This window comes from Temnothorax nylanderi, unplaced genomic scaffold (genome assembly GCF_030848795.1).
Source record: "Temnothorax nylanderi isolate EJ_2023f unplaced genomic scaffold, tnyl_v1.0 TNYL_tig0006_pilon, whole genome shotgun sequence".
Lineage (NCBI taxonomy): Eukaryota > Metazoa > Arthropoda > Insecta > Hymenoptera > Formicidae > Temnothorax > Temnothorax nylanderi.
This window is the reverse complement of record NW_027249068.1, coordinates 2791382-2804236: the sequence shown is the minus strand read 5'-3', so window position 1 is coordinate 2804236 and position 12855 is coordinate 2791382. Positions and strand designations below refer to the sequence as shown.

At 35.8% G+C, this 12855-nt stretch overlaps 3 protein-coding genes across 5 annotated transcripts; 2 read left to right on the top strand and 1 right to left on the bottom strand.

Annotated features, from left to right (window-relative positions):
* Positions 1-2: 2 nt before the first annotated feature.
* On the top strand, positions 3-2031 carry LOC139779635 (tRNA pseudouridine synthase A). 2 transcript variants are annotated; one of them, XM_071718060.1, is made up of 6 exons: positions 3-387; positions 533-661; positions 902-1036; positions 1126-1272; positions 1332-1566; positions 1636-1922. In XM_071718060.1, exons 1-6 carry the CDS (start codon positions 341-343, stop codon positions 1723-1725), a joined length of 783 nt encoding a protein of 260 aa, XP_071574161.1. In that variant the 5' UTR covers positions 3-340; the 3' UTR covers positions 1726-1922. The 2 variants fall into 2 exon arrangements, with proteins under 2 accessions (XP_071574161.1, XP_071574153.1); XM_071718052.1 differs by having other exon boundaries at positions 6-387; positions 1631-2031.
* Positions 2032-2104: 73 nt separating this feature from the next.
* LOC139779697 (dual specificity protein phosphatase 19) lies at positions 2105-3232 on the top strand. Its single transcript, XM_071718145.1, has one exon. The coding sequence runs from the start codon at positions 2105-2107 to the stop codon at positions 2690-2692; it is 588 nt and encodes a 195-aa protein (XP_071574246.1). The 3' UTR covers positions 2693-3232.
* Positions 2928-12630, bottom strand: Dp1 (satellite-binding protein 1 Dp1). 2 transcript variants are annotated; one of them, XM_071717830.1, is made up of 23 exons: positions 12479-12630; positions 12289-12357; positions 11066-11268; positions 10641-10856; positions 10256-10462; positions 9923-10138; positions 9668-9851; positions 9260-9574; positions 9055-9164; positions 8799-8955; positions 8509-8684; positions 8304-8435; positions 8069-8215; positions 7831-7989; positions 7610-7744; positions 7297-7515; positions 7093-7228; positions 6838-6989; positions 6628-6756; positions 6436-6546; positions 6111-6308; positions 5656-5874; positions 2928-5562 (listed from the first exon to the last, which is right to left on the bottom strand). In XM_071717830.1, the coding sequence occupies exons 3-23, from the start codon at positions 11225-11227 to the stop codon at positions 5320-5322; spliced, it is 3723 nt and encodes a 1240-aa protein (XP_071573931.1). In that variant the 5' UTR covers positions 11228-11268; positions 12289-12357; positions 12479-12630; the 3' UTR covers positions 2928-5319. The 2 variants fall into 2 exon arrangements, with proteins under 2 accessions (XP_071573931.1, XP_071573937.1); XM_071717836.1 differs by lacking the exons at positions 12289-12357; positions 12479-12630 and adding an exon at positions 11751-11922.
* Between the last annotated feature and the right edge of the window lie 225 nt (positions 12631-12855).

Here is a 12855-nt window from a genome sequence, read left to right as displayed (position 1 = left end):
GTTTTATGGCATGCACATGATGCACCGGATGCACGTTGCACGTGGCGGTCGTGGGTCGTGGATCGTGGATCGTGTTATTACTGCCGCCGATAGCTGTTTAAGTTTACGTAATTTGTACGTGTAGGAATAATTGACAGCGACCGAATCATTAATGAGACGCTAATAAAAAAGCTATTCTACGAGAAATTGGAATCCAGTTTGTTTCAATCTATGTTTATTGTAAAGCGAGGTTATAGAATTGTTGAGTGATTGCGGTGATTGCCACTAAAATTATATGGCTTTTCACTAATAGTGGAATAAGATATTATCCCTCTTGCTTTCTTATGTAGAAGGCAAAATTATGGTACGATATTTACTTAAGTTTTCGTACATTGGTACACAATACAGGTATAACATAAAGTATTCATATTTTAATATAAACATATACATTTGGGCACTACTATCACGAGCATATCTCGTTGTTTTGTGCATAGACTCTATAATAATTTTCTTTCTTTTTATTGTGTGACGTAACATTACCGTTTTTGTAAAGGGGTTTGCAGAAGCAGACTCCCGACAGTTTCATACGGGATACCGATTCCATCCAAGGTGCTTTAGAAACTGCTCTGCTAACAGTTTTCCCAAAGAGTTTAATTAGACCAGTCTTGACTCTTTCCAGCAGGTAAATTTTCCTATGTTTCATGTTATTTTTGTACAATATTTTGTGTCTAGTCAGCTTAATGTATCTAAGGTGCAGGATCCTTATTGTCAAAAAATATTGTTTTATATATCTAATGATTATGTGTATGATTGTATATGTATAATTTTACTGCCGTGTGTATATATAATGTTCTTTATATTTTGCTGGAAGGACTAAATTAATCAATCAATCTTTTATCATACAAAATATATATTTTTGTAGGACAGATGCCGGAGTTCATGCTTTAGGCAACACCGCTCATGTAGAGCTTGAAAACAAACACAATACGATATATAATTCAATAATTGTAAAAAAATTTGTTAATCGTTACTTTTCCAAATGTGGTCATACCATTAGGTAATTCTTAAAGTCATTTATCTTCTTGTTAGTACATCTATTCCAGTATCTATAATTTAGTTCATTTAGTAAAACTATGTTTTTTACAGGTTACTGGATTGTACACCTGTTACAAATGACTTTCACTCAAGATATTCATGTAAATCTCGAACTTATTTGTACAGATTTATGATACCTAAAATACCTGAAGAACAACGGATATCCCTCCCAGAAGCGATACATACCTACCATTTAAGGTACTTGTACAAAGAAGTAAAAAATTGATGTACTCTGCCTTATGGCATATATCTTTCAGGTCATACAATTTCGATGTAGATAGAGCGAGACGTGGTACACAATTGTTTATGGGAACAAAAGACTTTACCACGTTTAGTGCGAAAGCTGTGACAGATCGTAAAATCCAATATGTACGTGCCTTACAGGCTTTTACTTTAGAAGAGGCACAGCCTTTGATGCCTTTTGATCCCCTGTCCAAAAATTTTACATATTGGCATTTCACATGTAAAGCAAGATCTTTCTTGTACAATCAGGTAATATTTTATTTGCAAATAACACATTTTCATGTAAGAAAGCTATAAGTGCTGCTCTGTGCAGGTCAGACGAATGGTCGGTGCCCTAATCACGTTGGGATTGGGAGGTATAACAGAGAAAGATATCACTGTAATGTTACAAGTACCTTCCCATTATAACTGGAACCCCCGTATTACTCCTGTACCACCGAATGGCTTACATCTATTGAATGTAGAATATAATCCGGATGAATTAAGACGTTGTACGATATTGGAACAGCAAGAAGAGAAACCACAATCGGAAGAACAAATCCGAGAATTACAGTTGGAAGAGCAAAAACAAGAACTGCAGTTGAAAAAATAAAAGACGAAAAATATATGTTTCAAAAACTATTAATTGAAATAATTGAAAAGTAATATTCTATGTATAAAATTAAATTGATTTTATTATGTGATAGACAATAACGTTAATACATGATATTTTTTCAACAAAATTCGCATTTAACATAATATTTGATGCAAGTATTATAAAAAATAAATATTTATTAATTTTTGCACAATGGATTTACGAGATCTTATCGCAAAAAAGAGATCGTCATTAAAATCGTGCAAAACAGTGATAACAGATCCACTTGGCAATAAATATGAAGTTGAACATGGCCAAGTGAAGAAACTAGAAAAAAGTTTGCCGTTCGTAGTAGATGAAAGACCTGATTTGCATATCGCTAGTATAATACCAGGATTGTATCTCAGCTCTCAAGATCCAGCGGTTTGCAATGATATATTAAAGAAATTTGAAATACGACATATTTTGAGTATAGGTGTCAATATTTCTGAGAAATATGACGACATTCAGTATCATACGTGTGACTTGTTAGACTTGCCGGAATCGAATATATTACCATCGATAAAAAAATGCATCGACATCATACACGCAAATCTTAAAGAAAATATTCTTATTCATTGTAACGCTGGCGTTTCTCGTTCTCCTAGTATTGTTATCGCTTACTTAATGATTGCTATGAAATTGTCATACGACGAAGCTTATAATACAGTGAAAAGAGCGAGAAGCTGTATTAGACCTAATGATGGATTCGTGAAACAACTACGTAGTATTGAAAATACAACCTTTGTTTACGAATTATAATGTTTAAATTTATTTAAAACTGACCATTTTTATGAGTACTTGTACTACGCCGACTTACTTACCAGTACCTTTGGCTGATTCTGGCATGTATTAATCTCATAATTTTAGGAAGATTAATACATGCCAGAATTAGCCAAAGGCCAATATATATATATATATTCGCAATTTTATGAATTATTTTATTTGGAGCTGAGATCGAAAGGGCAGAAAAGAATGTATGCACACAAGAAATGGATAAATAGATCAATGAATGTAGTATATTGTTACAATATAATCCATGTGTTATAACGTTATTTACTTATGTGTACAGAGAATATTGTTTCATGTAATTACAATATATTTTATTATAACTCATTAGAAAATTATATTCATGCACAGCATCTATGAAATTCTTAGCCAAAACTAAGCATATTAAAATTTACTAATTCTGGCTTTTCCTTACATTTACCATGCATTGGAGATGACACATAGGTCGCCGTACCAAGTAGATTTATAAAAATTACTGTAAATCTAAAAAATATATAAGTGAATTTCTGTATACATGATAATCCTATTATCTCGTTCACATAATAGTAGTGTATCAATGTACCAACATTGGTACCTATTACTTCTTCTCTCTCTCTTCTATTACATATTACATATTGTATAGAATAATTATTATCAATATCCATATATGTGTTTACATGTGATGTGTGTATATATACAGGCTCCTAAAATCACAAGATGATACTTTATAGACAGATAAAATACATTGTTTAATATTTTATTTGTCGAAAATATCACATCGTTAATTTAAAAATGAGCAGACATTAAAAATTGTAATTTCTCGCAAATGTGAAAAATTCAAAATGGCCTATAAAAGAATCTGAATTCGGAACTATTAGTTGCTACTTTTAATATTGAATTCGTGAGTGAATCTACTCCTAGAGTATCATCCAGTGATTTTCAGATACCCCGGATAAATACAATATATGCATATATATTGTATTTTTTTCTTATATGTATAATCTATTATTCACATTCCTCCAACAATTGAAATGAGCTGTCTCGAAGAAAATAGACAAGGCACTTGAACTGAATATCCTTTTCTTAGCTAGTTGGCCTCATAAATAGTAGAATGCAAAGACTTGTACATCAAACGGTGTACAAAATGGTAAAGTAGAACAAATAAATAAAGCCGGCTATCGAAAGGAATTCGTGTATCGTTCACTATTCATAACGTCATTTAACAGTTTTAATTTGACCATTCCTCTCAGCAGAGTGCCAATTTCATATATCTTAATGAGTAAGCGGCGCGGGATCAAGGCCTTCTAAATATCGTGTTCCTTGAACATACAACATTGATATATTGCTTATACAATGATTAAAAATAGCATAATTCATATTTTGATGTTACAGATACAAGAAAATGATTTCTATTTACTGGGAACAATGCAAACGCGACAAATGGCATAAAACACATTTTCCTGTTTCTATAGATCATCAAAAATTTCATTCACGAAGATTTATACGGGTTTAATCTCCGATTACAAATCTGTTATTTAAATCTTACAATTATTGATAAGTATACGTTTAATGCATCGACAGATCTCTCACGTTGTATTAAAATCACGGAGACATGATTCGAGTTTGCAGTAACTAATTAATGTAATAAAAAATTGCATAATTCCTAAGGAACAAACTTTTCCTTAGAAAGCCCCTACGTTTCCTCTTTTCTTTCTTTGATTCGTGAAAATTTTACAATATAAATTTCAACAATTGTGATGTAGTTTAGAAACCACTTCACTTAAGTGGCACAAAACAACGAGAAAATGTGATATATGTACAAAAAAGGTATAAATAAATTAACAAATTATTATGCTAAGGTCAACGAAAAACGTATGACTGTTAGCAGCCTATACGCAGTACAAAGATTATCTGTGAAAATAATATAATACACGAATAAATCGGCCAATTTCCGCAAGAAAGGACTAATGTACACAGAAATTTGTTTCTTATCATAGAATACAAATTGCATTCACAGACAATTTGCGTTTCTGTAGAGTAAAAAAATACTACAGAATAGTTCTACTTTGCAATTTCTGTGGACTCAGTCTTTTCCTGCAGAATACTGACCTGATTATTTCCCACGAAGCCACAGTCTTAAGTACAACATATCTGTACCTGGAAAGCATATCATTAAAAATAAAAGTCGCGAGATTAAATCGTGCACGACGTACATGTGTATGCCCGACTGGACCGAGTGACATGGCAACGGACTCAGGACAACATGCATTACAGTTACAGATACATAGGACATCGGTATTAATGAATTGTAAATATAAACATCGTCGTCGAACGTTGTGTGTAGTAAACCAGTGTCAGAGTCCAATAGAATGGCCAGGTCGTATGCAGCAACAACGTCAGTAATGGAACAGGGAACCACCCAACACAAGTGCATGTATGTATGTGTTTGTGTGTGTGTGTGTGTGTGTGTGTGCGTGTGCGTGCGTGTTTTACGTGTACATGCGTATGCTCATATGTAGTGTTTTACATACCGTTTGTCAGAGGAAAGTTACCTTACATCATTAGCTTATTAGGTTCCATCGATTGTTTTTTTTTTACTGTGGATTTTTTGGATCTATATTTTAACGCTTAATTCCCCAAGGGCCATCCGGAGTTGCAACGGGTACATGAGAGTAACCAGCGAACTGCGGGAATTCTTCTACGCTGGCTGTGTTTGGTGCGCTCTGAGGCTGCTGTTGCTGCTCCCATGGCCCTCCTTTCACGATGAAGCCAGTATCATTCTCACTGCCACCGACGTTGTTACCGTCGTCACGTTGAGGTGAGCGCAAACTTTCACGATATTCATTCTCTATTACGTCTTGCATCTGCCATTACACATACATATATTTATTTATAAATTATAATTGCAGAATGATTTCTACTTACATTACGAATAGCTTTTAACGGATGTTACTTACGTATTCCTCCTCTAGATTCAGCAAACGATCCTTCGCATCGGCTACGTTCTCTTCCGCTCCCACGATCGTTACAATATTGGGGTCAGCATCGGTTTTTCTTGGAAACTTTATGTCGACTTTAAATTCATCCATTATTTTACGAATATTTCGACCTTTTGCACCAATCAAACGCGAATGAACTGCAGCGTTTATCTGCACTTCCTCTTTTGTCAAACCATTCTAAAGTGAACGAGAGAAAATAATAAATCGTAATGCGCAATTGTTTTAAACGCTATTACAAAAACATTCTTATAAAGTTTCATGAAGGGATTACTCTGCTACTAAGCTGGATTGTCTTGTAAAAGACAAAAATCCGAAGAGAACGAAAAAATAAATTATGGTACTTTGTTTCAATAGGAACGGAATTCATTAAAACACAAAGACGAATATTCATATGTTAATAAAAATTAACTCACCAATTCATTGACGATTTTCATGATATCGTTTCGCGCGCTGTACGCGTTCTTCTCATATCCTGTTATTGTAATAATATGTTCCTCGGGATCACCCTTGCGCGGGAAGTTAATTTGAACGTCGTGATCACTACGTATTTTACTAATCACTGCTCCTTTTCGCCCAATAATTTTTGGGTGATATTCCGGATCAACTTCGAGCTAATTGAATATACACATTAACCAGATAACATTTCACGTGTTATTTTTCTTTAGACAATATTTGTCATCTTTTTCAGAACATATTAAATTTTAATTATTAAAAAAATTAATTATATGATAAACTCACCTTTAATTCGAAGGATTTTAATGCTCGATCTTCTCGTTCGGCCCTCAAAGCCTCACATTTTTCAAGGATAGCTTCCTTGGCACTTTGAACGCACGACGGCGTTCCAGAAATCTAAGAAATAGATGAGGAATAAGTATATGAGACAAATATTTATATTAATTCCAGTAGTCAATTTATTTTAAAAAAAATTACTTTAATATAATCCAGTTTTTCCTCTGCTGGAGAAAGCATGATGTGCACATCATATGTATTCATTAATTCACGCACATCTTTACCTTTCTGCCCAATTATCGAACGATGGAAATCGAACGGTACATCAACCTAAATGCAAGAGGAAAAATTTTGCTTAAGACTGGTTTTATAACTGCAAGAACAGATTGATACAAAAGAATATGAACTAACTTGAATCGTAATAGGGACAAGATCGAGTAAAGCTTGCTTAGCAGCAGCAACATTCTCAGGTTGTCCGGTAATACGAATTATATCACAAGCTGGAATAGTTTCTCCACCTTCTCCATTTTCACCATTGACTTGTTCCGGTACTTTTTGCTCATCTAGAATAATATGCAAAATCAAAGTTTTTATAGATTCAATAAAATTAATAGTTCAATTGGTGAATTAATTTGCATATAAGAGACAATGAAAACTGATACTAACCGTACACATCGCGATCGGGGAATTTGATTTGCACGTCATATTCGGATGTTATGTTTTGCACTTTGCGACCCTTTGCACCCATCACTGTGCGATGGTGTCTTTGAGGTATTACACATTCCACTGTTACCATAGATTCCTGAATCGAGAAGACAATCGTGAGTATACAACGCACGATTGCATTCAACGTTTCTTCAACGAACTTACCAATTCTTGAACGATTTCTCGCATTCGTTGTTTCGCCGCTTCTATGCATTCATGTGAGCCCTTCAGACTAACGCGATCGCTATCAACGCCTGCCCGCGGGAATGAAATCTGCACACCGCCGCATTCGTCGGCAATTCGGTGCAGCAGACCACCTCTTCGCGCTACGAAATGTCTATGATGCTTAGGATCAATACGAATTTCACCTTCGATAATATTGTCCTGGAAATATATCAAGAAAGGTTTCAGAGATAATTTATATTTACGTATACTTGTACGGATTATTCGGAAAAAGAAAAAAAAACGATTCTCGTACAATCTCTTTAATTGTAGCTTCTAAATCGGCTTTAGCTTTTTCGACCGCTTCTTTCTTGCCCATAATCGTAATCACTTCCTTATCTTGATCTTCTTCCGTCGGGAACATAATTCGTGCACCCGTGGATTCTCTTATCTATAACAAAAGAGAAGAATTATATAAAAATTTACTTCCTAAATAGCATCTGGATGTACAATACTTATTACATCCATGCACTCTACCTTCTTGATGTTGGCACCATTCTTTCCAATGAGGAATTTATGATGTTGAACTTTGGCACGCACTTCAGTTGAGAAACTAGACAATTGCTTTTCATTGCTTAGTTCTAAAAGCTGCGCTTTTGCTTTCTCTACATCGTCCTTTGGACCTCTGATACTGACCTATATATGTGCACATGTATTTATTAGTAACAGTTTCAAATTTGATCAAAGAATGATCATCTTTTTTTCTCTTTTTTACCTTGTCGCTTTTACTTTCTGCCGTAGGGAATTTAATCGTGACGCCTCCACAATCTTCCATAATAGAATGTATCAATTTACCTCCCGTACCAATAAGCGAATTGTAAAACTTTGGTGGAATAGTAATCTCTTCGGTGACGATGTTAGCCTAGTGCAACAAATATGTTATGTCAGACATCTCTTACAATTATTTACGTTTATTGCATGTGTATTTGTGTAAAACATTAACAAATTACCAATTCATTTTGAATCTTTTGTATCATTTCTTTAGCTTTTTCCACATTTTCCTTTTTTCCAGTGATAGTTATAACATCACTCTTCTCACCTTCTGCAGGCAAATCGATTTTTGTTTGCGTCTCTTCCCTAATCTATATCATGTAATTCATATATAAATACAAGTATAAAACAAATGAGTTGTAATCAATGAAATCTGATACAAACCTTACGGATATTAACACCGCCTTTTCCAATAACAAACTTATGAAACTGTTTAAAAATAGGTACTTCCAATACATGATTACTTTCGTTCAATTCTTTTACCAACTTCAATAGATGTTTATGGCACTTGTCAACGTCTTCTTTGGGTCCTCTGATTTTCACTATATCTCCTTTGTCGCCTAAAAAAAATCGATCAACTGATAAAAAAACGTAGTCAATATTACGACTTTATTACAAATGCTTTATTACGACATTGCGAGGTAACGGAGTATGAAATAATAAATGTCGTTTACCTGGTCCAGGAATAGTAATTTGTACTTGATTAAATTTATCCCTAATCTCTTTGATATTATCTCCTTTATTACCAATTATGTTACGATAATGTCTGTGATCTATAATCACATCCTTTTCCTTCTCGTTTTCTAACTTTTTTACCATTTCTACGAGTTCCTATATTATTTATAAGATAAAAGCATTAGAGAGAGAGAGTGTTTTTTCCCCATTTATTTAAACAATACTTGCTGCTAGATAAAAATATAATATACATACCGTTTGAGCTTTCAATACCCCAGCAAGATTACCTTCAATGCGGATAACATTACTGCCATCATTTTCAGAGATACTAATCACTACACCCGTTCCTTCCTTAACACGATTCACTTTAATAAAAACAGAATAAATTTAATGTAAACTTAAACATTCTTTTCTCTGTTATACCGAAAATGAAAATAATTGCAAATATTAAACTGCTTACCATTACAACCATTCTTCCCAATAATATGCTTGTAAAATCTTGGATCAACATTTAATTCCGTGAAAGTAAGTTTTGCTATAAGATCATTGGCCATAAGCTGTAACTCATTTTGTGCTTTCTCTACTTCTTCAGGTGGACCTTCTATCTTGATTTTATCTTCTTTTCCCGTAAATTCGACGTTTACTTTTGGCATTTCTTGAGTAATTTTCTTGATATTTACACCTTTGCGTCCAATGATGTATTTATGTATCCATACCGGAGCTTCCACCACGGCAGTGCGAACACTGTTTGCTTTTTCATATACCTTGTTAAGTGCTATATATAAATAAATATATAATAATTAATGTTACCTAAAGATACAGTACTTAAAGAATATAATTAGTAACATTTAATTTTTAAATCACTTACCCTGACCAAGCTTCTCTTGCGGTCCTCTAAGAGTTATGGTACCAGTTGCTGAATCAGATGCAGGCATTTCTACGCTCACTCCAGTTGTTTGTAATATTTCTGCTATGGTACTACCGCGAGGTCCAATTACATACTTATGTTGAGATTTGGGAACTTCTACAGATACCGTAGTACATCTTTTCTCCTGGATTAAAAATTTACATATTACATACGCGTACTAATAAAATTAGAAAAAAAATAGTCTTATTAACGTACCATATCCTTGTAGATGCTCTCAATCTTTTGCTTTGCAGCCAAGACTCCTTCCTTCTCACCAGCTATGGTTATTTCATCCTGCTGCACCGATGCAGGAGGAATATTGATGCGAGCACCAGTTTCTGCCATCATAGCATTGAGATTTTCGTTATGCGCACCATATATAAACGGATGATATATTTTTGGCACAGTTATTCTTTCAAAAGCTTTCCTAGACTGCAACATTTATGACAAAACATGTTGTTATAGGATTGTATATAAATGCATTATCTAAACAAGCACAATTATGTATTTATGTACGGTGATTTATTATTATAATTATTTTTAAGTTACCTGCTCATCAGAAATAACTCTAATTTCATGTTCAGCCTTTTCAATTCCTTCCTTTGTACCTGTAATTGTTATTATATCTGATTGATCTTGCACGCTAGGTACATTAATCTTGGTAGCGGTTTTCTGCTCAAGATCTTTCAGTCTCTGCCCTTGCTTTCCAAGAATCCAACGATGATGATCCTTAGGGATACTAATCTGCTTGCTTGCCTATAAAAAAATTAATATAAATACAAAATAATTTATGTTTTGAAATACAAGATGTAGCGAATAATTTTAAATACTGAAGACATATTCTCTGTCTTATACAAATAAATACAAAATATAAATTATTGTAAACTAATGAGTTATGGACTTATGTATAATGTATCTCTCTTAGTAGGAATACCTGAGTTTGAAACGTTGTCAAAATGCGCCGTTTGGCTTCCAGAACCTGATTTTGCTTTCCAGTTATAAGAAACGTTAAAGATTGATCCTTTGATGACGCAATTTCAATAATAGTGTTCGTTTCTTTCATGATGGTTTTACATGTACGAATAGATTCACGTTCGCCAAATTTATCACTATGATCAAATTTGCGTTCTTCCCCTGGCACACGGAACATCTACACGGTAATAGAAAAATATGTAAAGAAATAAGTACCTTTAGAATAGTTTTTTGCAGCGCATAGTAAAATGTAATTCTAATATTTCTTTGTACGGAGCTACAAATCCACGTGTATACTTGTAATTATTAAATTCAAAAGAAAGATTGCAAAATCTCTAAATTAAACAAGATTCTTGCAAAATCAATAAATTTTTATAAACTCTTTACCTGTGTAATAGTAATACGACCAAGTTGTAAGCTGTTGTTTATAGAAAATATGTTTAATTGTCCAGAGTTGGAACTAGATGATTCAGGGAGGACGGGGAATGTCTCGTCGTAAGTAGGTGGCTCGTAGGCCATTCCCTCTTCCATTACTGATTGCTGCTGCATTTTTCGGATGTCCTATTTCGTGCCAAGTCCTTACAGTAGCACTATAATGCAAATAAAAAATATTCCACCTTTTTAATAATATCTTAATAAATATATCTATTCTTAATCATTAGTCAAAATAAATAATATGACAATGTCAATAATAATACGAAGATTAATAAACGTAACAAAACACATATTTATATTTTAATATACATATGTACTATATTCGTAAATACAAACGCGCAATCATTTATATAAAAATTATTTGATTTTATTTAAGTTTTATATTATTTCTACTTATTTCGCGCGATACGTAATTAGCTTTAATTTTGCGACAAACAAGAAAAAGATTAATTATCACTGGCGGGACGTCGATAGTTATATCGAAGATAAATTTTCTCCCGGATAACCCGAATAATCGCGAGGGGTTGTGTCCGAGGATTTTCACGAAGGTCGATCGAATCGCGATGGGATTTCGCAATTAACATTTTTTTCCCCTCTTTCGTACGATTTTTTCGTCGCGATACGAATTCTTCCGTACCGCGAGATGGTTCCGGATTTAGCGGAGAAAACGGATCGCGCGATCACATGCCGCGAGCCGCGAGTAGCCGCGGAGACGATATTTTTTTCCAAAGCCGACGGAATTTCACGACTCGGGGGAGCGTCGTGACCGGGGACGGGGATCGACAAGCAGATGCGGGGATGCGGGCTAAGTGCACGTCAATGACCAATGGCTGAGACAGTGACCACCATATGGAGCGTTAACTTGACACGTCACTTGAGATCGCTAACCTCTCGCCTCTCGCCTCTCGCGTCGGGGCCAACATCTGCAGGTTGTGGCGACCCGCGACCCGCGACGAGAAGAAACAATCGCAGAGAGAAACGGAGGGACGTCGAGAAACGACGGGTCCGGGACAGGACGGGACGGGTCGAGACGGCGCGAGGGCGCGAGGGCGCGAGGGCGATCGACGGGACCGCGTGGCGGATCAGGCGAAGGCGAAAGGCAGGCAGGAACGCACGCACGTTTCCCCGCATAACACAGGCAGCGAGACAGCAGTTGTAAAGAGGTTGCTACTTACTCTACCGTAATAAAGAAATCCGGCCAAGTAATAAGCGCGTATTACGTAGCCAGTTTAACGGTGATTTGCCTGAAACAGTAGAACGTCGGTTACGAGGAGTGAGCAGCGCACTTCGGGCCACGAGATCTAATTAAATTAACGTGGAGCGGAATTATCGCTCCATTACCACGAGACTCACGACTCTCCTTACCGGTAACGCAAAGTGAAATGAGACGGAGGGGCCTCGGACCCTCGGACGTCGGACGTCGGACGGCTGAAAGTCACCAGCCACCAGGTCACCACCACCGCGCGATCCGGGATCCGGGAAATACGCAAATATGATAGGTTTGCGTCACAACGGGACGCCAATGTCGCAGTCGCAAATTACCACGTGCGATCGCTGATCGCGCACGCCGCACCTCGCCGCACACAACTGGACCGATTGGACGTTGGCGGTTGGACGTCGTCGCCGTCGTCGCCGTCGTCGCCGTCGTCGGTCGTTGTCACGCAATTGGATATCGCGGATACCCGGTGCTTTCCAATGAGAACGCGCGCACACACATGCAACGCCACACGATTGGCTATTGA